The sequence below is a fragment of the Canis aureus genome, chromosome 31 (assembly GCF_053574225.1).
Source record: "Canis aureus isolate CA01 chromosome 31, VMU_Caureus_v.1.0, whole genome shotgun sequence".
Classification (NCBI taxonomy): Eukaryota; Metazoa; Chordata; class Mammalia; order Carnivora; family Canidae; genus Canis; species Canis aureus.
Genome location: NC_135641.1, coordinates 7,985,449 through 8,007,889, shown reverse-complemented (window position 1 = coordinate 8,007,889; position 22,441 = coordinate 7,985,449). Strand labels below are relative to the sequence as shown.

The 22,441-nt window shown below is 43.4% G+C and overlaps 1 protein-coding gene across 5 annotated transcripts in view; it reads right to left on the bottom strand.

Annotated features, from left to right (window-relative positions):
* Positions 1–2,209: 2,209 nt before the first annotated feature.
* CTNND2 (catenin delta 2) overlaps positions 2,210–22,441 on the bottom strand; it is a 913,492-nt gene continuing 893,260 nt past the window's right edge. For all 5 annotated transcript variants that reach the window (XM_077879565.1, XM_077879568.1, XM_077879566.1 and 2 more), the window contains 4 exons: positions 20,163–20,289; positions 14,567–14,698; positions 9,063–9,136; positions 2,210–3,387 (listed from right to left, as the gene is read on the bottom strand). In XM_077879565.1, the coding sequence (XP_077735691.1) occupies positions 3,127–3,387; positions 9,063–9,136; positions 14,567–14,698; positions 20,163–20,289 (594 nt within the window). In that variant the 3' untranslated portion in view covers positions 2,210–3,126. The remainder of the gene's footprint in view (positions 3,388–9,062; positions 9,137–14,566; positions 14,699–20,162; positions 20,290–22,441) is intronic.

Below are 22,441 nucleotides of genomic sequence, written 5' to 3'. Positions count from 1 at the left end.
GATGTGACCTCTGTGTCACCCTAATTCTTATAAAACTGTTTGATATTTTATTGTCTAACTCACAATGGATAATTTGGATTAAGGCATTAATGTGTAGTATGAAACCTGAATCAATATTAAAATATCTTATTTTTAAATATTAATATCATCCAAGGTGGTATATTTTCAAGTATTCCTTTAATCAGTCCCTGGTGATCAAAACTCCCACGTGAAAAAAAAATGGGTCTTTTTCATGCGTAATGTCCAGATTTTACAACTTAATCAATGCACTACAGAGTTTGAGAGGAAAAAATTTCTAGTTTCTTTTTTTTCCCTCCTTTGCTCTGAAAAACACCATTCCCATCTTAGTAGATAATCCAAGATCTGGAGGCTCCTGTAGACCCAATAGACAACTATTTGTAGGGGCCAGAGGTGGGAACGAGGTGTCAGGCTTGATCACTTCAGTACAACGAAAGCAAAGACAAAGATTTCATGCCACAGGTTTTGTATTTTTTTTTGTTTTTTCTTTTAATCCAATATAGCCCTTGTTATGAATAATAAATCACCAGCTCATCAGCTTTTATTGCCAAGGGACCCTGTGGGGGCTTTAGGTCATTTCATGGTTTATGTAAAATCTCATCTATCTGTCTATTATCCATTTATCTACCTATCTCGTATCGATCATCTTCTATCAATCATTTCTCACTCGCCTTATTTACTTGTATGTGTGTGTGTATATATGAAAAGGAGAAAAGGATTGATGTGAATAACAACAAACATGTTTAATTTCTTTTCCTACTTCTGCCACTGAAGCCAGAGGCTCCTGGCTGAATTGGTTGGTCCCAGCATGGCACAACATTCCATCAAAGAATCACGGGTAGCAGAGGCATCTTTGGTCTTCCCAAGGTCCCGAAGGCGGGGAATGCATGGCCTCAAAAGCATAAAGGAATGATGAAGCTCCTGCTTGGAGGGTTTTTTAGCACATGCAGTAATTCCCCCGTGCAAAATGATGAAGCTCCTGCTTGGAGGGTTTTTTAGCACATGCAGTAATTCCCCCGTGCACAATTCCAGCCAGGAATGAGTCCTAGTGTTTCCAGAAAAGTTAAGGCAGCTACTAGGTTATGCATAAGCCACATCTATGCTATAACCTTTGCCTCGACGAACTTCACTAATTCATTCTATGACATGGATCAAGCAGAAACACTGTTCTCAGCGCTAGATTATTTCTCCCTGTCCACAGGGGCTGGAACATTCCTGTGAGGGAATCCACAGAGGTAGAGTCCTGGGGTAAACAGTGCAACAAGGTCCAGCTTGCAGGTAATTTGTAGGACAATTCATATGTCCATTTCTGTCCCCTGCTCTATTCTGGAAATTAGTTTTTCATTTGAAAAAAATACGCATGAACAACAACAAAAAATTAAATCTTTTGATTGTTGTTAAATTTGGAGAAGGAGCCACTGATTTTGGACTTTGAGGTGGATTAAACTATGTAGAGTGAAGGGGAACAAGTTTTAAAGGAAGATGGCAGCCAATTTCTTTTGTTATTTAATTTTTATTTTTTCCAAGAACAGTTAACATTTACTAGGCACCTATTGGCCTCAGTCACTTGCATCTAAAGAGCAAAGCTAATTTACCCACAGCCCGTGTTCTTTTAAATGGTTAGCTTTATTTCTTAGCTCTGTTAACCACTATTCTAACATTAGCTTCAAGTTCAATTTTAATAACCTAATCCATAATGGTCCACTGCTCCCTGCCACATGAACAAAAAGTTTGGGGGTAATAAGGCGAGCAGTTTACATTTTCTGTTGATACTTCAAGTAGTTGGCCCCAAAGTGAAATTATTGAGTTGGCCATGGTTTATTGTGTTCTGAGGGCATAAAACGTGGAAGGAAATGGACCTGTAGAAAGAGGTGGTATCTAAGAATGTGTGAATGTGTGAGAATCCTGTAACTTCACTTCAACTGGCCTAATATCCTGAGTCACTAGATGGTCAGAAGAATAGATGGAGTACAAGAGGGACAAAGTGATGTACATTTATACCAAAAACCAGAAACAAAGCTTGTACAAGATGAACAGCAGATGAAATAGCTTGTATCAAAATAAAATCTCACGCAGGTCATTTTTATACATACGTGGACATACACACACCCACACACGCACAGACACACAAGCAAGAATGTGTATTTTGTAAGATAGGTCCTTGGAAATAGACATTCTTAGCAAATATGGATGACAGATCAATTGTAATTTATTTTCTTTTAACACTGTATCATCATAAAGAAAACTGGTATAAATGAAAAAATCTATTTCAAATATCTACATCTAAAATTTTAGGCAGTGAAAAAGCACTTTGTTGACAAGGAGTGTGGAATGATGTATGTTAATTGTCAGAAACTGCTGAATGCCTTGCTTAGTCGCCACAGACAAATTCACATATCAGAACGAACAATACTGCTAAATATTCCTTTTTTTCCCATTTTTTTTTTTTGTTAAAACGTACTGGGAGAAAGAAAAGAAAAGAAAAACTGGAAATCCATACATCTTTCAAAAGATTGAAATTGAAGCAATATTTAGAACCATAGATGAGGAAACACTGCCGCATGGTGTAATATACACAATGCGCTTTTCTTCTTTAATCTGTAATGTACATCAAATACTTTACAACAATGCATTAACAAAAGGCAAGAAACATCTTGCTGTACAGAGGAACCCCAATGCAACTTGAAGCCTAGAATCACAACAGATGAAGAGAGTAAACAAAGCGTGAGAAGCCGTCCCTCTAAAGCGTGTCAGCTACGCCGCCCCTTGTGCTTAGCGGTGACCCTCAGGCCCCCACCCGCCGTCTCCTCCGCCGCCACCCGGGCCACATTCCACATCGGGCACTTCTGAGCCTCTACAGCTCCAACTAGACAGGTGTCGTCCAATGTCCTATGCAGGATCACTTCAGCTTTCTACTGACTTCCAAGTTAACTTTCGGTTCATTTAGCTTTCTAAAATAGCTCTTAATATTTCCTTACTGGTTATCACAGCCTTCCTATGGAACAGGCTTTAACGAACTAAATTTGCAGGGGAGGAAAAAAAAAAAAGCAATGTCTCGTGGTATGCATGCACATGCACTGATCCCGGAGCGCCTGGGGCCGCTGCGCCTCACACCCAGGAGTCGGGGGAGGCGGGGTAGTGGCTCGTTTCATAGTTCAGTTCACTGTAGGGACGGGCAGCTGAGTAGAAGTCGACATAGTTGCCGGTGGACTTGAGTCCCAGGTGCATGGTGTACTCACTGGCGGGAGGGCGGTGGTGGACCTGGTCCTCGAAGAAGGACTCGTCGTAGTTTCTCGTGGAGTTCTGAAACGGCTGGTAGGTCTCGTAATCTTTCCTGCTGGGCTCCTGTGGGACTGGCTGTGCCGGAACCTGCACAGAAAAGAAGACCCACCTGGGCTGGATTGCCTTCCCTGGGGGCAGCCTCCCCGAGGCCAAGGCACACCAGCCTCCCTGGAAGGCTGTGCCTTGGCCCTTTCCAAAGGGTGGTTCCTGGGTCTCACACACTGGCCTTCTACATGACCTTTACTCAAAGTTACGATTATGGTAAGACACATATGTGGCATATACTTTGCCATTTTAACCACCTTAAATGTACAGTCCGGGGCCATTAGGTCTATTTATGGCATGGTGCAGCCCTCACCGGTATCCAGGTATCCACGTCCAGGACTTTTACATCACCTCAAACAGAAACTCGATACCCATTGAGCATAACTCACCATTTCCCTCCTCGTCTCAGTCCCTGGCAGCTGTCATTCTACTTTCTGTCTTCCTGATTTTCACTATTCAGGACGCCTCATGTAAGTGGAATCACATAGTATTTGTCCTTTTCTGTCCGGCTTCTTTCACTTAGCCTAATGTCCCCACAGGCCATCCGTGTTGCACCATGGGACAGGATTTCATCCCTTTTTACAATATTCCATTGTACAATGGAACAATATTCCATTGTAGCGGTATACTGCTACCATTTGGTTTATCCACTCATCTGGTGATGGCCACTTGGGTTGTTTGCCCCTTTTGGCTGTTGTGAATAGTGCTGCAATGAATGTGGGTGCACCAGTACCTGCTTGCATCCCTGCTTTCACTTTTTGGGGGTATGTACCTAGAAGTGGCACTGCTGGAGTCTTTGTTAACTCGATGTTTAACTCTTCAAGGAATTGCCGAACTGACACAACCACTGGACTTTTTACTAGATAACCCTTTTTAAATGAAAGAGGTATAAACTAGAAGCTATAGCACAGGAGCAGTTGATTTTCTCTTTCCTAGATTTGTTCTAGCACACCTAGGTGTTGCAATCCCAGACAAAGAGACAGTGGAGATATTCAAGGTCTAATGGTCACTCGGGTATCTTCCTGCCAGCGCATGGGGCTATGATCAATACCTCTCTGGAGGATGGAGGCCTCCCACCGGTGGGGCCATTCCATCACACCTGCCTAAGTGATCAGGGACCATAGCCTCAAAAGGATACAGAGAGAAGCATATAATGAAAAGAGGGAATCCACTCCAAATACCACATACTCAGAAGGACCAACACATTTCCCAACTTGGTTTAATTAAGAATTGATTGAACTTGAGAATGCTGTGGGATTATGAAATTTTTAGTTAGTGGGGAGGAGTCTTCAGTATTTTCTGGTGTCCCCTTAGCCTATCTCAATGCTCCTAGTTTGCCCTCTTGTTCTTTGCACATTACTGTCTGATGGAGGGGACCTTGAAAGACTAAGGGATCACATGAGCCTCTGAGATACTTAAAGTCAACAATCCGTTCCTTGGTGTTAAGGACAGTAAGACAGAGGGTGTTCACGGGCTGATGATTAGCATTTGCATGGTGGGGAGTTGGCTATCTCCTCTCCTTCCGACTTCCTCTGGGTCCCTTTTTTAAAGCACTGTGCCCTTAAAGTGAGCAGAACCTCCCCAGTTAGTGCATACAGTCATGCATAAAGCTCTGCTCATGGCAATAATTAAGGAAAAGGTCTGGTGTGAATGATAGAACACTCTTAAAGAATCACGGTTTGATTGCCTCCTAGCAGATTCAGTAATTCCCTATTAATTTAACTAAGGCTCAGCATGGAAATGTCCTATAGAAATTGGTCCTAGTTAATAGATAATGATTTGTAATTAGCACGTTGTGTGTAAACGATGCTTCTAATGACCTGCCCATAATTCTTCTCTCAAGTAAGTGAAGCTCCCTCTTTTATATGTAATTGATTTACACTAGTAATTGACCTATTTTTCAAAGGAGCAGTGAACTTCATCATAGCTGCCATCTACTATGTCCCACACTTCCAGTGAGTGGTGGCTGATGAGTGAGGTTTTGGGCTACTTGCGAAATATCTGTTAGCCTAAGAGCCTGGGCCTGAGAGGGACATTTGGAACTACTCTTCGGCATCTGTAATTAAACAGTACCAGGTATATGAAATTACTTGGCTAGGCTGGCATGCCCTGTGCTGTTCTTTGAAGAGCTAGGCGCTATGCTGAACTTTTGCACTCCAACACTGTATTGGTACCTCAGCATTGAGCGTACAAAGCGTTGGAGCTGAGTGGTTTAGAAAAATCACGGGGGGATGGAGCTAGAGTTGACTGTGTTTCTATGTCAGTGGGCACTATATCCAACATTTAACAAATCCCTCCTTGCTTGACCTTGAAGTAGTCAGAAACATGGATATATGTATGTATATGTCTCTATCATCTATCTCTCCTTCCTTTCCTCCATCTTTTCTCTGTCTTCCTGTCCATCTACCCATCCACCCATCCGTCCATCTGTCTGTCCATCCATTGTCTGTCCATCCGTCCATACAATTCCTCCTTTATAGATGAAGACACTGAAGCTCAGAGGAGTTAAGAAACCTGTCCAAGATGTCACAGCTAGTGGTGTTGTGAGAGAGGAATTTGAACCCAGTGCACAAAGGAACCCTAGAAAAACTCCCTTCTTTGTATTGGTCTTAGTGGCCGGGGATGGAGAGCTCTGCAGGGGAAATCACTGACAGGCTCGTGGCTCTCCTCCACAAAGGCTGCTTCTCTCAGGCTTTTGTACAACCTGTTTCAAATTTCTTATTGTCATCATGTTCTCTCTGGTTGGTGGATGTCTTTAGGTTGGGCACAAGTTTATTTTAGTCTTTTACCTTGAGGAACTGCTTTCTTCAATTCATCTACATTGATCAGGAAGTCTCATGAAATTCTTTCTAAGGTTTAGTCCTATAGTTCTGAGACTAGGTATAAATGAACTCTCCGGGATGGGTGACGGGTGGCAATGCTGTGTTTGGAGGGACTAAATTTGCTCACTGGCATGGTGGAGCAGAGGTCGACTATGGATTTACACTCCCAGTGGACGAATGTCGGCTGTATTTTATAATTTACTCTAAGGGATTATCTGACAGGTATTCAAAATTAGCAGATAAAATGCTCCCAAATATAAGCCCTCCTCATAAAGAAGCTAAAATTAAATGCATTTTTAAAATGTTGCACTGTTTGCATAAAGCAGACTTCTATGAAGGAAGTAGAAGAATGTTTATATATAGCAGTGTTGTATTCTGAATTTGAGTGTCTCTTGTGATTTAGAGGTGCCCTAGTGCATCCAAGTTGCCTGGAGCTGTTGCTTGCTTTTGCCTTAAGGCAGCATCTTTTTTGGGGTAGGGGAGGTACAATCAGCCAGCTGACATGGGAATACTGGGGTCCATGTTCTTGGCACTCTGTCTTGTGGCTCCTGCTCCCATATAGTCATCTTTGTTTAACTTTTTCCTCAATAGGAGAACATTTAGTTTAAATTGTGAAGGATGGGACCACTTCTTTACCCACTCACTGTTAGCATAACGGAAATTTTTATTTATTTCTCACTGGGTTTGCCTACGAACTGGACTGATTTCTACCACAAGGGAAGTAGCTGCCCATTACAGATCTTCAAACTTCACCATATGGCAAAAGCTGAAGACTTGGGGTGTTAATATACAATGACAGAGGTCATGTGGTAAGGATTCATGGTTTTCAAAGTCTGGTCCTGAGAGTGGCAGCATCAACATTACCTGGAAGCTTGTTAGAAATGCAAATTATCCACTGAGTCAGAAACTCTGAGTTTAGGGGCCAGTAATCTGTGTTTAACAGTTGTCTAGTACATTCTGATTCATGCTCAAATTTGAGAGCCACTAATATAGGGGAGGGCAAGTGCGACAAGAAGGCAGATGAGTCAGGTTGGAGTCTTAGCCTTTCCTGAACTAGGTGACCAAAAGCAAACCCTTATCCTCCTTGAATCTTAATTTCCTCATCTCTGGGGACAATTTCACCTGCTCCATCCACTTTGCAGTGAAACTGAGGACGCAAACCGAGACCTCAAGATGCTGTTTTGATGTTATCAGTAATAATCTGATGGTCGTCATCAAAACACCAAACCTCTTTATCTTCAGTTTATAGAGATAAACTAGAGATAGTTTATAGTTTATAGAGCAAAAATTCTGTTCCTAGATACATACAGTTAAATATTTTTTTGTTTGTAAGTAGAAGATAGACTAGTACAAGCTGGGTAGGATTTTTGGAGAGTTTAAGTAGTTAACTCTTAAAATGATGTTTGCAACCAGTTGATTGGAGACATAAAAACTGAGGACCACAAACCTTATATCTCACACTAATGGCTGTTTCTTCTAGGAGTATTGAGGCTCAAAATAACTGGTGGCCACCCCTGCTGATCATCTGTCTAGCACTCACGCATCTATTTATTTATTCATGGACCTTTTTGCTTTTAGCAAAGTCCAGAACTGAGGGAGGTGAAGTAAATGTTAGCAATGTGTCAGGCAGGTGGTTGGGCCTGGGCATTCATTGCAAACGTCATGAGTTGTCTTCCAAAGTGGCTGTGCATGGACTGGAACATGCAGAGCAAACGGATAATTCCTCTACCCATAACTGTTCCTCCTGTTGATGGGAGATTAGAGAGACAGATAATTTAAGGTCGAAGAGACACTTTCTGTGTCTTCCTCCTTCTCTTTGAAATGGTCCTGCACAAGATATTCTATCTGCTAGGAGGGGGCCCCTTTCTTTTTTAAAGATGCTGTTCCGACAGGTACTGAGAAATGTTCAAAACCAGCACATCTTCCTTCCATGCTTACTGTCATCTGGTTATTGCAATCACACAAATAGCTTTTAGATTTATCTTTCAGCCCAACCTTCCTGACTTATGGCAGGAATCCAGAGCACCAGCAGAAGCCAGCCTGGCAATAGGTATTCGTAGCCAACAGTTATGAGGAAAGCCCACTTTTCTGTAGTGACCACTATAGGGGACAGATTTCTGAAGTTATCAATCAATGAAGGAACAGAGGCTGTGCCTTTTGCTTTTACAGTTCCCACAGAACCACGGAGAAAACGAGCCTTCAGAGAATGTTTGTGGAAGGAGACAAACACACACAAACTTAGACCAGTTCTCAAAGGAGCTACTGCTCAGCATTCCTCAGACTTGAACACACACATGAATCACCTAAACATCTTGATAAAATGCAATTCTGATGCATTTGTTGCATCAGATGGATCAGAGGCAGGGGTCTGAGAAGAATCTCTTCCAACAAGCTCCCATGTGGTGCTGATGTTGCCAGGCCCCCAACTAGACTGAGTAGCTCCCTATTTAGTTGTTCATTCTTGAACTTGGTGTCTCTATTTTATTGGTAACATAATGAATGCTTTCTTCTAAGTGAGAACTGGCTGGGTTACAGGAACTACCAAATCCCTGTCTGCTAATCACACAATACTGTCTAGTAACCAGAATCTTCCACTTGTGTATTCGAGGCTTTTCGTTTCAGATCGTAGTAGACAGCTTGCTTGCTACTACCAAACAAAGGGAGTTGTAGTGAAATCAAAGATTGTTTTCAAATTGGAGGCTGTTCTGATTTCTGCCGCCACCCCATGTTCGCTGTGCTAAATGTGAGTGAAGAGCAGCAGGGAATGTTATTTTCTTTTCTCAGTCTTTTATGCATGTTATGTAGAACTAATTCACTTTTTTTTTTTTAACAATTCCAGGATATTTCATGCGAGTTGAGGGGGAAAATGAATACAAATGTGCGTGTCTCCTTTACCTGGTTATGTTTGATGTCTTCAGCGGGTGCACCATAGGAATTCCTATACAAAGTTGAAATTCCAGTATTTTGAGCTGAAAGCCAAAGGGAAACAAAAAAAAAAAATATCAGCCAAGAACGCAAAATTTCAAGTGAGGAATAATGGTGCCCTAACAAAGCTTGGTTTCTCGGGGCCCATTCCTAGCGCCATGCCAAGTGGAAGAACCCTTTGGCCCTGGATACTTTACTTCACATGCAGATGCAAGAAAGAACAGTCAGTTATTCTATCAAATCCCCACAGCATGAGAGTCTCTTGCAATAATATTCAGACTGTAGATGGGGTCAGGGCAGGGGCAGCACACAGATGGGCATCTTGCCAGGATTCCTGCCTTCCTCTCTGGTGAGAACTAGTGGGTGATAAAAGCGTGTTTCCTGCACCGAGGCACGCAGGCCTCTGTAGAAGCAGCTTAGTGTTGAGCTGGAGAAAGACAAGAATAAAACCTCTAATCTGGGCTCACAGAGTGCTTAATCATCATGCAGACAGGTCATTTCTCAAAGGCCCGGAGGATGGGCACGAAGGATCATCCACCTCTGTCCTGCCTGTCTGGGTGGTTGCAGCTTTGGAACACAGATAGACACAGGGACAGGAACCCCTCACCCTCTCTTGTGACTGGCCTGTGGTCTAGTTGAAAGGAAGGGAGGTCTCTTCTAGTTGCCAGCAGCTTCTAAAGGCATGGGCAGGGTCTGCCCACTTCCTTACCTAGAACCTCTGGGGGTCATGCCACAGGCCCAGAGAAAGGGCACCACTCCCCTCTTAGCCACTACAAGGTCATAATTCAAGAAAGCTCTGAAAAAATCATCAAGTGTCAATGGGTTATAAAATGCTCTAGAAATGAAGAAAGCCTTGGTTTTTGCTTCTAGTATCTAAAGAATAATAAAATAGGATGACATGCCATAGTCTCTCTTATAGATACAGCTACTTTAGGCTCAAAGTCAGTAATATCTTTCTCTCCACTCATGCCTATTAATTAAAGCACACAAGAGCTGTGCAGTAAGAGTCCTCTTGGAACATTGTGCTTAGGAAGTGAGAGCTGGGAGCCCATTCTGAATTTGAAAGACCACCCCGACATATTCTCTGGTTTGGTGTATGTCGCTCCCATCTCTACTTTTGCCTGGACCCCTGCTATAGAATCTTCCTTGACAGCCTGGCTTCCACCCTGCCACGCCAGCTCCTCCACTCTTCTTGTTCCCAAGAGCTGAACCATCTTGCCAGACAGACTGGATTATGTCACTGCAGTGCCCTGCCACAGTAAAAGATGCAGGATCAGGGCCCTGACTGATTTTCTATGGTGTCTCCCTCGTGTCTTCTCTTGTCAAGGGAGCCCCAGCCAAACTGGCCCTCTTTCCATGCTCAAGCATGCATTTTGTTCTGCTGCAGGGATGTTGTATTGCTGATCTTTCCCCCTGGAACTCACATCCCCCGGTCTGGACTGCCTCTCCTAATTGGCGGTCAGTCTCTTCCTCGACCACCTGAGAGCAACCCCGCTCACCGGGCACCCTGTATCTCATGAGCCTGCTTATCTTCTCCATCATACTCAACATCATGTTGGTGAGCTTGTTCTACTGTCCACATAGTGTAGCACTTTCCTTCACCTATGACAGCAGAAGTGCTGTGAGGCCAGAAATTGGTCTGTCCTGTCACCTTTGTCAGTGGTGGGCGTCCAGGACAGCGCCTGGCCTGGGTGTATGCTCACAGAGTGAGTGTTTTATTTACTGAGGGAATGAATGAAGAGGAATCCTGAGAATGTATGCCCTCAGAACTATGGTTTGCTGATGGAAAATGTCACTTCAGGGTGAAATTTTGTCTTTTTATTTTTCTGTTATTTGGAACAAAATGCATTGGAACATGCGCTGTTATATAGCCTTTGGTCCCTTCCCTGTCACGTTTGTGGCTTCTAAGCTAAAGATGTTTCTACTGGAAGTTGTTGCCTCCTGCTCTTTGGTCCACTTCACCTGCTTAAAGGAGGCTGTGCAGCTGAGACTGAACTTGAGGCTTTGCAGACACACGAAGCAGAGGTCTTCCTGGATGCTCTGCCCTTGTATGTCTGCCCTAAGAGTCTCCTCATAGGGAGATGCCTTTCTTCTTTTGTCTTGGCCCCAATTGCCAACTGAATCAACATACTGCAGATGGGCTCGGCTTTCAAAAGGCATAGGGAAGATTTGACAAAAACAGGCTCCACCGGCCGGTTGATGGGAAAGCACTTGGGAAGCTCAGACTCGAGGGCCGAATCCCCAGGGTGAATTTTAAAGTCAGGCCATGTAGCTGCTGGGCTCACAGGGCCCTCCCGCGCTGCACGCTTCGGAACACGTAACGTTCCTGGGGAGTCATGACCGCGAGAAGTAGCGATCACCATCCTGCGTGTCCGGAGGAACAGCGGACTCTGGCTTTCTGGGGACTCCAGGTTGGCAAAAGAACACCAAGGGAGAGGACATTGTAAGACTCCTTCTTAGCTCGGTAATGAGTTCAGAAAAGGTGGGTCAGGGGTGGTGGGGAAGCCTGGCACGAGAGGCTAGATGGATGCACTTCTAGGGCCCAGTGGAGATGCAAACCCAGGCAAGGACCTGTTCTCACTTGAAGCTGTCCCCTGTTACGTTTAGAGGGTGAGGCTTCCCATGGTCTCCCCATGGCACAGGGAGGGTTTTCTTTGGGGGAAATGGTAGGGCATCCTCTGATGTTTTAAAAACAAGGCGGATATGCAGTTCTCAGGTATTTTTCAATGTGCTATACTACAAGCGCCCCCTGGATACTTGTGAATGCGAAAAAGTACTGCTAGTGATGTGGAGGTCACAAGAAACTTGATCTGCAGGTAGACGCTGAAATGATGGGCCCGTGCAAAAGTGCCATAGAGCAGGAGTTGGCCATTCAGCCTTCCATTCCTGTATGAGGCGTGTGCTCCCACCTGGCTTGGCTGGGGACTTATTCATCCCACTGCGGAAGGTAGTGAGTAAATACCTCCTCCATCCCTGCCTCTGCCATCACTACCTTCTCCATCAGCACCTCCACCAGCACTTCCTCCATCTCTACCATCATCACCTCCAACTCCACCATCACTATCTCCTTCATTACCTCTTCCACTATCATCACCTCCAATTCCTTCATCACCACCTTCTCCATCACCACCTCTACCTCCACCATCACCTCCTCCACTTCCACCATCACCACTTCTCCATCACCACCATTACACCTCCACCATCACCACTATCACCACCATTACCTCCATTACTCTGCAACTACTTCCACCATCACCTGCAACCTCACTACCTCCACCACGAGCACCATTATCTCCACTACCATCACCTCCACCACTACCTCCTCTACCATCAACTTTCACCTCCACTACTACTTCCACCATTACTACCAACTTTACTGTAGATAATAACTAACTTTTACATAGTACTTGTTGGCTTAAAAGGAACCTTCCTGTATAAACATAGAGTCAATGTTCTTCCAGGCTTGCTAGATGATTGCTAGTGTAGTTTTGAATGGGTTCTTAAAGTAAGTTATAGCAAAGATGTTTAAGCCAATAAGTTAAAAAAATGACATATATCTCAATAATGGAATTATCAAGATCTCTGCCATTAAACATCTAGAAACATGTTAGATTTTATTTTTCCTTTTATTATGTATGCAGAATATGATTATGTACCACTGGAACTATTTCAATATAAGTACACCCACATTTAAAAGCCTTTTGAAAGATTCTACTGGGCAAGAGAGAAAAGGTAAATAACAATGCGGTCAACTTCAAAATTGTTCTTGTAATTATAATCTCAACTTGTCATCTCAGAGTGCTGCAATGTGGCTACCTAGGGCAATCATAATTCCAAAACGAATGGGCCAGGTGAATTTGGTGTCACTACTCCAGAGTAATCGGTACACATTAGACTCTCTGCTGAATGTGTTGACTCTAGAGACTTGGTATTCGGATTCATGGCTTCCACTGTTCATGCTCATCCACAACTGGGGCAACATTTAAGACAATAAAAGCAGTGAATAAGAATAATAAGGATATCCTGTGTAATGAGTGCAGGCATGAGGCTGAGACATTCCCTGGTAAGTGTGTACATGGAGGCAGAGTGCTGACCCTGGGGGTGTGCAACAGGAGCATCTGTTTACTGTGTTTTTCTCTTTTGCAGTTATGCAGAGTTACCATGGAAAACACTGCCTCGGGGGTAAATGCATTTACCATAAGAAACATTTATCTTAAATGGCCTCAGTCTCGAAGTCATCTTAATAAATCATCCAATTTGTCTATTCTGCTTCCCTGCAGGTCTATATCTAAACAATATCTCAGAAAATTACACGTTTAAGATCTTCTTGGTAAGAAGGTCTCAGTGTCTGTTTAGGATTATGCCCTCCACACCCCAGTTTTATGAATGGTCTCATCTGGCTATGTTCTCTTAAAACCCTATTCCTTGTGGCCTATTTTCATGATGGACCCATCTCCACTTCCACACGGCAAAGAAGGCTGTGGAATCCCTATTAGAGACCTTAATGGCTCTGGCAGTTCTGTGTTCAAGGCATAACCCTCTCTATACCAATACCCCCAAGTCCTGCTTCTTTGAGGAAATGAAAAACTAGGGCAAGGGGAAGTGTGTGGAGAGCTGGAGGGGATGATAGATGGAAACAAGGAGAGTTCAGAATACAGAATAGAATGGGGACTTAAGGGCAAGGCTGGTTATGAGAAAGGCCAGGCAGTGCATGTTGGATGGGTGGCGATAGGCACCAATTTTGGCCTTGTCAGAGTCCCAGTTGATGAGAAGGGAGAGACAATGGGTATGATTTGGGTAGTGAGGGGTGGAGGGCATAAAACATCAGTATAGTACAGTACCGTAATGTCTGTACAGTAATTGTGATTATTGGTTCTAATGAATCTTCATGGGAGTTCCTCATGATAAGAGATGGGTTTCACGTCAAGAAGAGAAAATGTCTCAGCAGGAGTTCTGTGGGTTTCCCTGAAATCCTCTTTTTTTATTCCCCTCCTCTCTCTTCCCTTTCTTTTCTTATCCACTTCCCCTTCCTTCTATTTATAATGTCAAAGCTTGGCTATAGCGCACCCACCATCTTGAGTCCTCTCCACTCTGGATGATGGCTGCTGAGAAGAAATCTATTGTGACTCCTCTCTCTAATTTGAGGGGAATATTATGATCTGGGCGAGCAAGAAGGAAAGGGGTAGGTGAAAGAATAAAAGAATAAAATACAAGAGGTGAAAGACTAAAATATGCATAGAGAACATTTTCTTTTAATTATTTTTAAGTATAAGATGCTCAGGTTTTATTCCTCTGGCTTAATCTCCTTGTCCCCAATTCCAGAGAATCCTTGCTGTCAAGCTCTCAAGTGACCTGCTAGCTGCTAAGTCCTGCTGAGCTGCTGAGTGTGGCTTGACATCTCAAGTACCAACCCTCAGCCCTGTCCCAGATCACGTCAGCAGCTCTGAGGAGAAAACGCATAAAGCTGCGCTCACCTGTCATGGCGTCTTTCCTGGAAGCGTGTTCTCCTTTAGTTCCGTGGTAAGTAGCATTGCTGCCAGTGGATTCATAGTCTGTTTTTCTTTCTTTGAGGCTGATCATTTCCCGGGGTGAAGCTGGGGCACTTGCTACATAAAGAAAACAAAAGGAAGACTTTCTGTGTCTCATTCCACAGCACGGATAGCTTTTCACACAAACAGCTAAGGTCATGAAGACACATGGCTCAACCTGTACCAGTACGTGTGCATGGACCTACTGATTTTTTGTTCTTTTGGCTCTTGCCTTTACGCCTTCCCATACTCCCTGTCCTTTGTTGCTTTGTAGTTAAGGGGGTACTCAGCCTTGGTGTTGGTAATGAAAGACTATTTGCTGGGGCCATCTTTCTTAGAAAGACATCCTGACTGGGACCTGACCCACCAACAGTATACAGGACAGTTTTAAGAATGAGATCAGACTTGTTTTCTTTATTTCTCTCTCTCTTCCCCTTTCTTTCCCTTCCCTCCTCCCTCCCACTCTCCCCCTCCTTTCTCCTCCTCCTTCTTTTCTCCTTTTTTTTTTTTTTTTTTTTTTTAATAATTCTATGTGTTTCAGAGGAGCCATTACTGATTTTGGAGAATCGCTGATTAAAATAAATGCAGTCTTACTTAAATACTCAGTGACTCAGGAACTATTCTAAAGGAAGCCAGATGAATACGTAGGATGATTTGTGGGGCTGAAATAACCCAACCAGCAAAGATCAGCCCATGGGGTGGACTGGGCAGGGTGTGCAGAGAGCTCATTTCCCGATGAGACATCCCTGACGAACGCCCCCAGCAATCTCTCACCTACACCTGGCACTCCAGCCACTTGCTGCCTGTTGGACCGGGGGAGGGAGCCCCAGCATCTCTTTGAGCCTCCATTTCTAAAATGATGGGTTGTAATTAAAGGATCCCATGGGAATTTCATGATTTTTTTTTAAAACTGCTCTCAGACTAGAGTTAGAACTGAACTTGGCGATAAGGAAGCAAACAGAAAGAGGGTTAGATTTCTTCAAAGATCAAATGGGTTGGTAACAACTACTTTGTCCTGCCAATGGAGTGGAGTTCTATGTGTGTGTGCTGGCAAGGGGGCAGCTGGCTGTCCTCACACTGATCTCCATGCTCCTCAGTGATGATGCTCAAGTCCAGCGCCTAGTCAATCACCTCTATGTCAGTAGGGCCCAGGCATGGCCCTCTTCTGCCCTGAAGCTGTCCCCAGCACCCCCATGCTGAGGATGGTGCTTCATGAGCCTGTTTTTAAAAAATATTTATTTGTTTTCTTTGAACAGCATAATGTAGTATGTTCATACACTATATATATATATATTTATATTTATACTATATTTATATAGATATACTGTATGAGCATACTATCCATGTAGTACATATCCTTGTCCTTCTCTCATCTTCCACTTTATTTTGTCTGATAGTATTTTTTTAAATGTTAATGTAAATTCCATTAGCCAACATATTGGCTACATATAGCCATCATTGGTTTCAGATATTTTATTCAATAATTTATCAGTTGTGTATAACACCCAGTGTTCATCACATCACGTGCCCTTCTTAAAATTAACAAGACAGGAAACAACAAATGTTGGCGAGGATGCAGAGAAAGGGGAACCATCTTATGCTGTTGACTGGATTTTTTTTTTTTTTTTTTTTTGCATTCAGAACAGCTCAAACTTTATTTTTTATTTTTTATTTTTTTCAGAACAGCTCAAACTTTAATGGACACTCGGTAACCCCTTCTCGGCAGAAGGCCATTCAAGGGGGTTCCCACGGGCAGCATTTGCCACCCTCAGGACACAGGGACAGGTACACAGGGTGAGGCAGGGAACCCGAACGCTGCGGAGTGGCTATCAGTGGGCCGCTCGCGCTGAGCCAGGGCTGGTGGCACTAGGCCTGGGGCTCGGGCACCATCCTCCATCATTTGAAGGCAAAGGGCACCCGGCGGATGTTGGCACAGGCACAGAAATCCCCGATTTCAGTCAGGTAGCTGTCAAAGTCATTGATGAAGGTGCACTTGAAGCCCAGGGGCTTGAGCAACTGGCAGATTTTTGGTGGACACCCAAACTCAGTGAACACCCAAACTCCACTGATAATGTTCAGTCCCCAAGACTGGGGCCTACCTGGGTCAGCCGGCAGCCGGCCAGGGGGTCAGCAGCCCCTCCCGGCTCCCCTGTCTACCTTGACCTGGCCTATCTGCCCAGCGGGAGCAGTGCCCGGCTAGTGGACGAGGAATTCTTCCGGCGGGTGCGTGCACTCTATTGTGTCATCAGTGGCCAGGACGGGCGCAAGGAAGAGGGCATGCGGGCCGTCCTGGATGCACTGCTGGCGGCAAGCAGCAGTGGGACCGTGACCTCCATGTGGCCCTGATCTCCACCTTCGATTCAGTGGCAATGCACGAGTGGTACTAGGAGAAGCATGCTCGGCACCAAGCATCACTGGGCATCACTGGCTGGGCAGCAATAGCACTGTGTCCATGCAGGACGAGGCCTTCCCCACCTGCAAGGTGGAGTTCTAGCTCCATCCCCGACACCCACCCCCTCAGCCAGGAATCTGCCACTGTCCCGAGATTCCCTTGCATCAAAAATAAAACAGGTACTCCACTCAGCAAAGAAAAAAAAATAGTGTGGAGGTTCCTCAAGAAGTTAAAAATAGAGTTACCCTATGACCCAGCAATTGCACTACTGGGTTTTTAATAAACGTGTTTAAACATAAGACTCATCTGAGAATTCAGGGATACCAGGGCCCCCATTCCTGCCTGCCCCAGGCCTTCTGAATATGAATCTTCAGTGAATGAGCCTAAGAATTCATATTTAACAAGCATACCTGGTGATTAGTAAGGCTAAGGGAACTCTGATTTTTTTTTTTTTTTTAAATAAAGCCCTTGCTAGTATCCAAGCTCCTCCCCAGCCAAACCTCACATTATACCTTTGAGCTTACCATTCACACCCTCTGCAGGATCCCTCAGCTCCAGCCCACTGGGCCTGCCTATTCCACGAATGTCCCTCTTTTTTCATTGTCTGGGCCACTTGATGCATTTCATCAAGTTCAGTATCTTCTATGGGCAAATCACTATGCTAGACATTGGGGAACAGAATCATGAATCATGTTGCTCTCTCAACTCGCAGAGGTCAGGAAGTGGACATGCAAATAAACAGAATCAGAGGCAGAGGGCTTAGTAGATGTCGCAGCCAAATGCTGGTGAGAGAAACAGAGGGAGCCTTTGCCCATCCTTTTCTGAGAGACACTCTACCCACTTCTCAAACCTACTCAAACAAAATCCAGGCTCATTGCTCAGCTCTTGAAACCATAAGAGTTCCCAATCCTGGCTGCCTATTAGAATTAAATCCTTGGAATGCTTTCAAAAATACTGATACTTGAGCCTCACCCAGAACCAGTTGTATCAGAATATCTGGGTGTAAGTCTATTGTGAAGACAAGGAAGAAAACGGCATTTGCTCCACATAACTGGACTTGGCTGTGTGTCTAGTTGTTGTGTGTTCTCAAAACATTGGCCACTGGGGCTCACTCACCTCCTTTACCTTCTACCCCACTCTCTCCTCTCTTCTCTGTCATCCTCACCTGGGAGAGTCCTTTCCCTGCTCTTGCTCCTTTGCTTTTAGAACCTTCTGCATAAAAGCTAGTCTTTATTTTTAAAGGATTTTATTTATTTATGAGAGAGACAGAAAGAGAAGCAGAGACATAGGCAGAGGGAGAAGCAGGCTCCCTGTGGGAAGTCTGATATGGGACTCAGTTCCAGGACCCCGGGATCATGCCCTGAGCCAAAGGCAGATGCTCAACCACTGAGCTGCCCAGGCATCCCAAAAGCTAGTAACTGCTGGTCAACCACGAAGGGACAATATTTTGTAACCTCTTGACCACAGCTTTCAAAATTAGCATCTAGTAGCATGCAGATGGTGGGATTTATTAAGCTATATCAAGTGTGTAATTATCTTTTTTTATTTTTATTTTTTTTTAAAGTGTGTAATTATCTCTCAAGACCTCACACACAGTGGGTCCGAGGCTCCGGTAAACTAAGATTATACTTTTGGAAAAATCAAATCACGCCAACAAGTGTTTACTAGGTGTCTTTGATGTGCCTCACTAGGAAATAGCAGGCAGTGCCCTCGCTGAGTGGCTGGGAGAGTGCCTTGACTCTCTGCCACTTCTCCTTCTGGGCACCTTCCAACCTACTACTGTGTCATTTCATCTAACATTACTGTGTTCGCAATAATTAGGGCTTTAAAAAGACACCATCCTCGTGCTTCCCAGACTCACTATTCTTTAACTTTTTAAGATGTAGGGAGGTAAAACACACAAAAGGCCACCCCTGTGCTTCCAAAGTTGGAAGTTTCTCTGTCCCACAGAGGTGTCTGAGTCTCATCTGGTGGAGGACCAAACATTACAAGCAATTACACCACACTAGAAATAGAAGTTTCCATGGGACTGGGAGAGAGTAATTTATTTCAGTCAGATATTTCCCATTCTTGTCTGATTTTCCTCATCAATCTGACAGTAAAGTGTGGTGTCGGGTTTGATGGCCAACCATCTCAAGGGCAGAGGAGTGTTCTCCTACCACGCCCTCTGAGATGCAGTTCTCTGGCAGACAGAGGGCAGTGAAGAGCAAGGAGAAACTCTTCTTAAATAAAAATCTAGATAGGGGCGTATGTGTGTGTTGTGTGTGTGTGCGCGCGCAAGTGCACAGGTGTATGTGCATACACATACACACACAATTATTTAACCATCCTTCCTTCTGACAACAAAAGCCAAAATGCAGAAATCAAAAGAAATATTTTAAAACTTATACTTAGAATAAGTGTAAGTTTTTAGAATAAACACAATGAAGACCACTTACATAATTAAATGATATGCTCATATTTGCCTTTAATTTTCCCCTTAATCTTAAGAATTATTATAATGTGACTGAAAGGGGGTATAAAAATAAAGTATTTTTACAAGTAAATAAGAATAGTCAGTTGAAAACTAAAACAATAGAAACGTGATAAAATTAGGGAAAAAGTCGAGTGACTTAATAGTTCTGAGTGGTTGTAATAAGACTTTATTATTGATTTATCAGCTGGTTTAAAGGTAATAATAAAAAGCTAATCAGATATGGAGTAATAATGAAACCCTTAATGGGATATTTCAAATGTGTGTCATTTTCAAGCAGGAAACAGCATGCCCTTTCTCCCTTACTCTGCTATTTCAGTTATAATCAATACAATGCAACTCAAACTATTTTAACTTAGAAACACGTCCACAGAAAAACCTAATTTGCAAGCATCTGACAACTTTTATTTTTGTTGTTCACCGAATGCAGGTCCATGACATGCATTTCATGCATAGAACACCTGTTCAAGATTTTAAAAAATCTGTTAGATTTGTTCTAAGTCTGTGTAAACACAACACAAAGTCACCACTGCTATAAAAGAAAACAGACTTGTTTGATATTTCTAGCAAATGTGCCAACTGAGACACTCTCCTTCTATAGGGGTGAGCAAAGGGGCTTAAAGGAGGGCCCTGACGCCAAGGGCAGTCAGGCTTGGCTGGCTCTGGGCGTCTCTTACCTGAGCGGTTGTTGGGAGACACTCGCACAGGGGAGATGGAGGGCGTGCGGGAAGAGGAATAGGGCCTTTGCCGATCCCTCTCGATGGTTGACGATGAGGCTACAAAGTGATACTGTGACCATCCGTCCTGCAATAGACAGCAAGCTCCCATTAAGTGGGGAAGGCATCCCCTGACATTTCGACATTCCCAACTTTTGATTTTGCAAAAAACATTTCTATAGTTTGTCAAGAGAGATCATGGAGCCCTGCTCCATTATCAAGGTTAGCAGAGAGGAGCGTGAACTGGGACCCACCTGCTCCCTCCAAACAACCTGACACAGGGAGGAGGGCCTGCTTTTAAGGCTGGCTTTCTTTTACAGATGTTGAATAAATGGTCTTTTTATTTAAACAAAAATACGATGCTCAGAAGGTCAGATGACTCAGGATGTCAGATGACTCTTCTTTACCTACCTGGTTGCAGCTCCACTTGGCCCAGTTCTCAACTGCCTCGAAGTCTTCCAAAAGGATTTACTCTTTTTATTTCCAAGGACATTCAGCATGACCAACACTGTGCATTCAGACCCACATAGGTATGCTATGTTCTCTGGTTTAATCCAGGAACTGTATTTTTCACTTTAGAGTCTATTCGAAATGTATGGTACCAATTAATCCTCCATTAAGCCTCCTAATAGCTAGTTAATAAGCAAAAAGGCACATGTGCCATTTTTTATCATAAAAACCAAATAAATACATTGTGGATATTTTGTGAATTTAGAAAGCATAAAGAAGGGAAAAAATTGCCAATAGTCCCAAGGCTCCCCAGAACTTCTGTTAACATACCACAGTATTTTCTCTTTTAATTCAAGTTTATTTGTATCAAAGTCATATGTCAAATGGCACTGACACTAGCACAAATAAAACAGACATCTGCCTCAGAACCCCCACCCCCACCCCCGCTTCCTGCAACACAGAGGCAACCATTTCAACTCTTTTGGCTTTTTCTTTTTCTGATTATATTTAGATATTTAAGGGACTCAACATTCTATAAAGAATCATTACAGAAATGAATAGATGGAATTTAATGAAGAACAAAAATATTTTATTTTTGTTTTTTTGGATTTTTTTTGAGCACCCATATCTAAAAAAAAATGTTTTATTGTTCTTTATACCTTATGCATATTTTATGACTATTGTTTTGCTTCTTTTTTAAATTTTTTATAAATTTATTTTTTATTGGTGTTCAATTTGCCAACATATAGAACAAAATTCTTACTCATTTCAGTATTTGTGTCTTTGTGTATCTAATTCTTATTCCTCTTCTGTTTGGCTGGTAGGATAAAGCAAAGGTTAGAAGTATGCTATTTTAAAAACTATTACTTATCACTTAATTGAGAACTGACCATGAGGCAATATCTTCTCAATAATCTGATGAGCTGGATATGATTAGTATCCCATTTTACTGAGCCTTAGACAGTTAATAGGCCACCTAAAGTCAAACACTAAGCAAGTAAAGAACTAGTGATACTGAAATGTGGCATACTTGTAAGTACTTGAAGGGAAACATACAGCGAGGTTAGGGGGATCAAGGAATATAGGTGGGGAATACTGGTGTTAGTTTATGGGATGTGGTTATGGAATGTGTGTCACCCTGGAAATAGCATTACAGCAGGGACCTGGAGGATGATAAAGACCCAGATACTGAAGACATAGACTGCAGTTTCTGAGCCAAGGAAGAGTAGATATGAAGGCAGGTGGATGTGGGCTAGGAACATAGGAGAGCCACTGGAAGACCCTGTGGCTGAGGAGTGATCAGTGGGCACTAGGAAATCTGGAAGCCTTCTGAGTGCCTAGAACAGTTTGGAGAGAGAAGAATGGAAGCAGGGATACCAGGAAAGAAGCTAATCCACTGGAGGAGGGAGACACAACCCTGGCTTAGATGGGGGCTGATGATGGGCAATAGCCAGATTTGGCATCTGTGTTGGACGATATGCTGCTGATGTGGCTACTGAATGAAGGAGAGAGGAATCAAGCTTTACCCCAGTGCTTCAGGTGTGAACCAGGAACTGGAGGTGCCACTCACTGAGATAAAGAATACTGGGAGAGAAGTAGCTTTCGGTGGTGAAACTAATAGTGCCATTTGGGACAAGTTGGGTACAGATCCCTATTGGACATGAAAGAGAAGCTACAGAATAAAGCAGAATCTGCAAATTGGGATTTCAGGGGCAATGTCAGAGCTGGAGATACAATTTTGGAGCTCAGCATAGAAATGTTATTTAGAAGAAGGAGAACAGATAGAAACA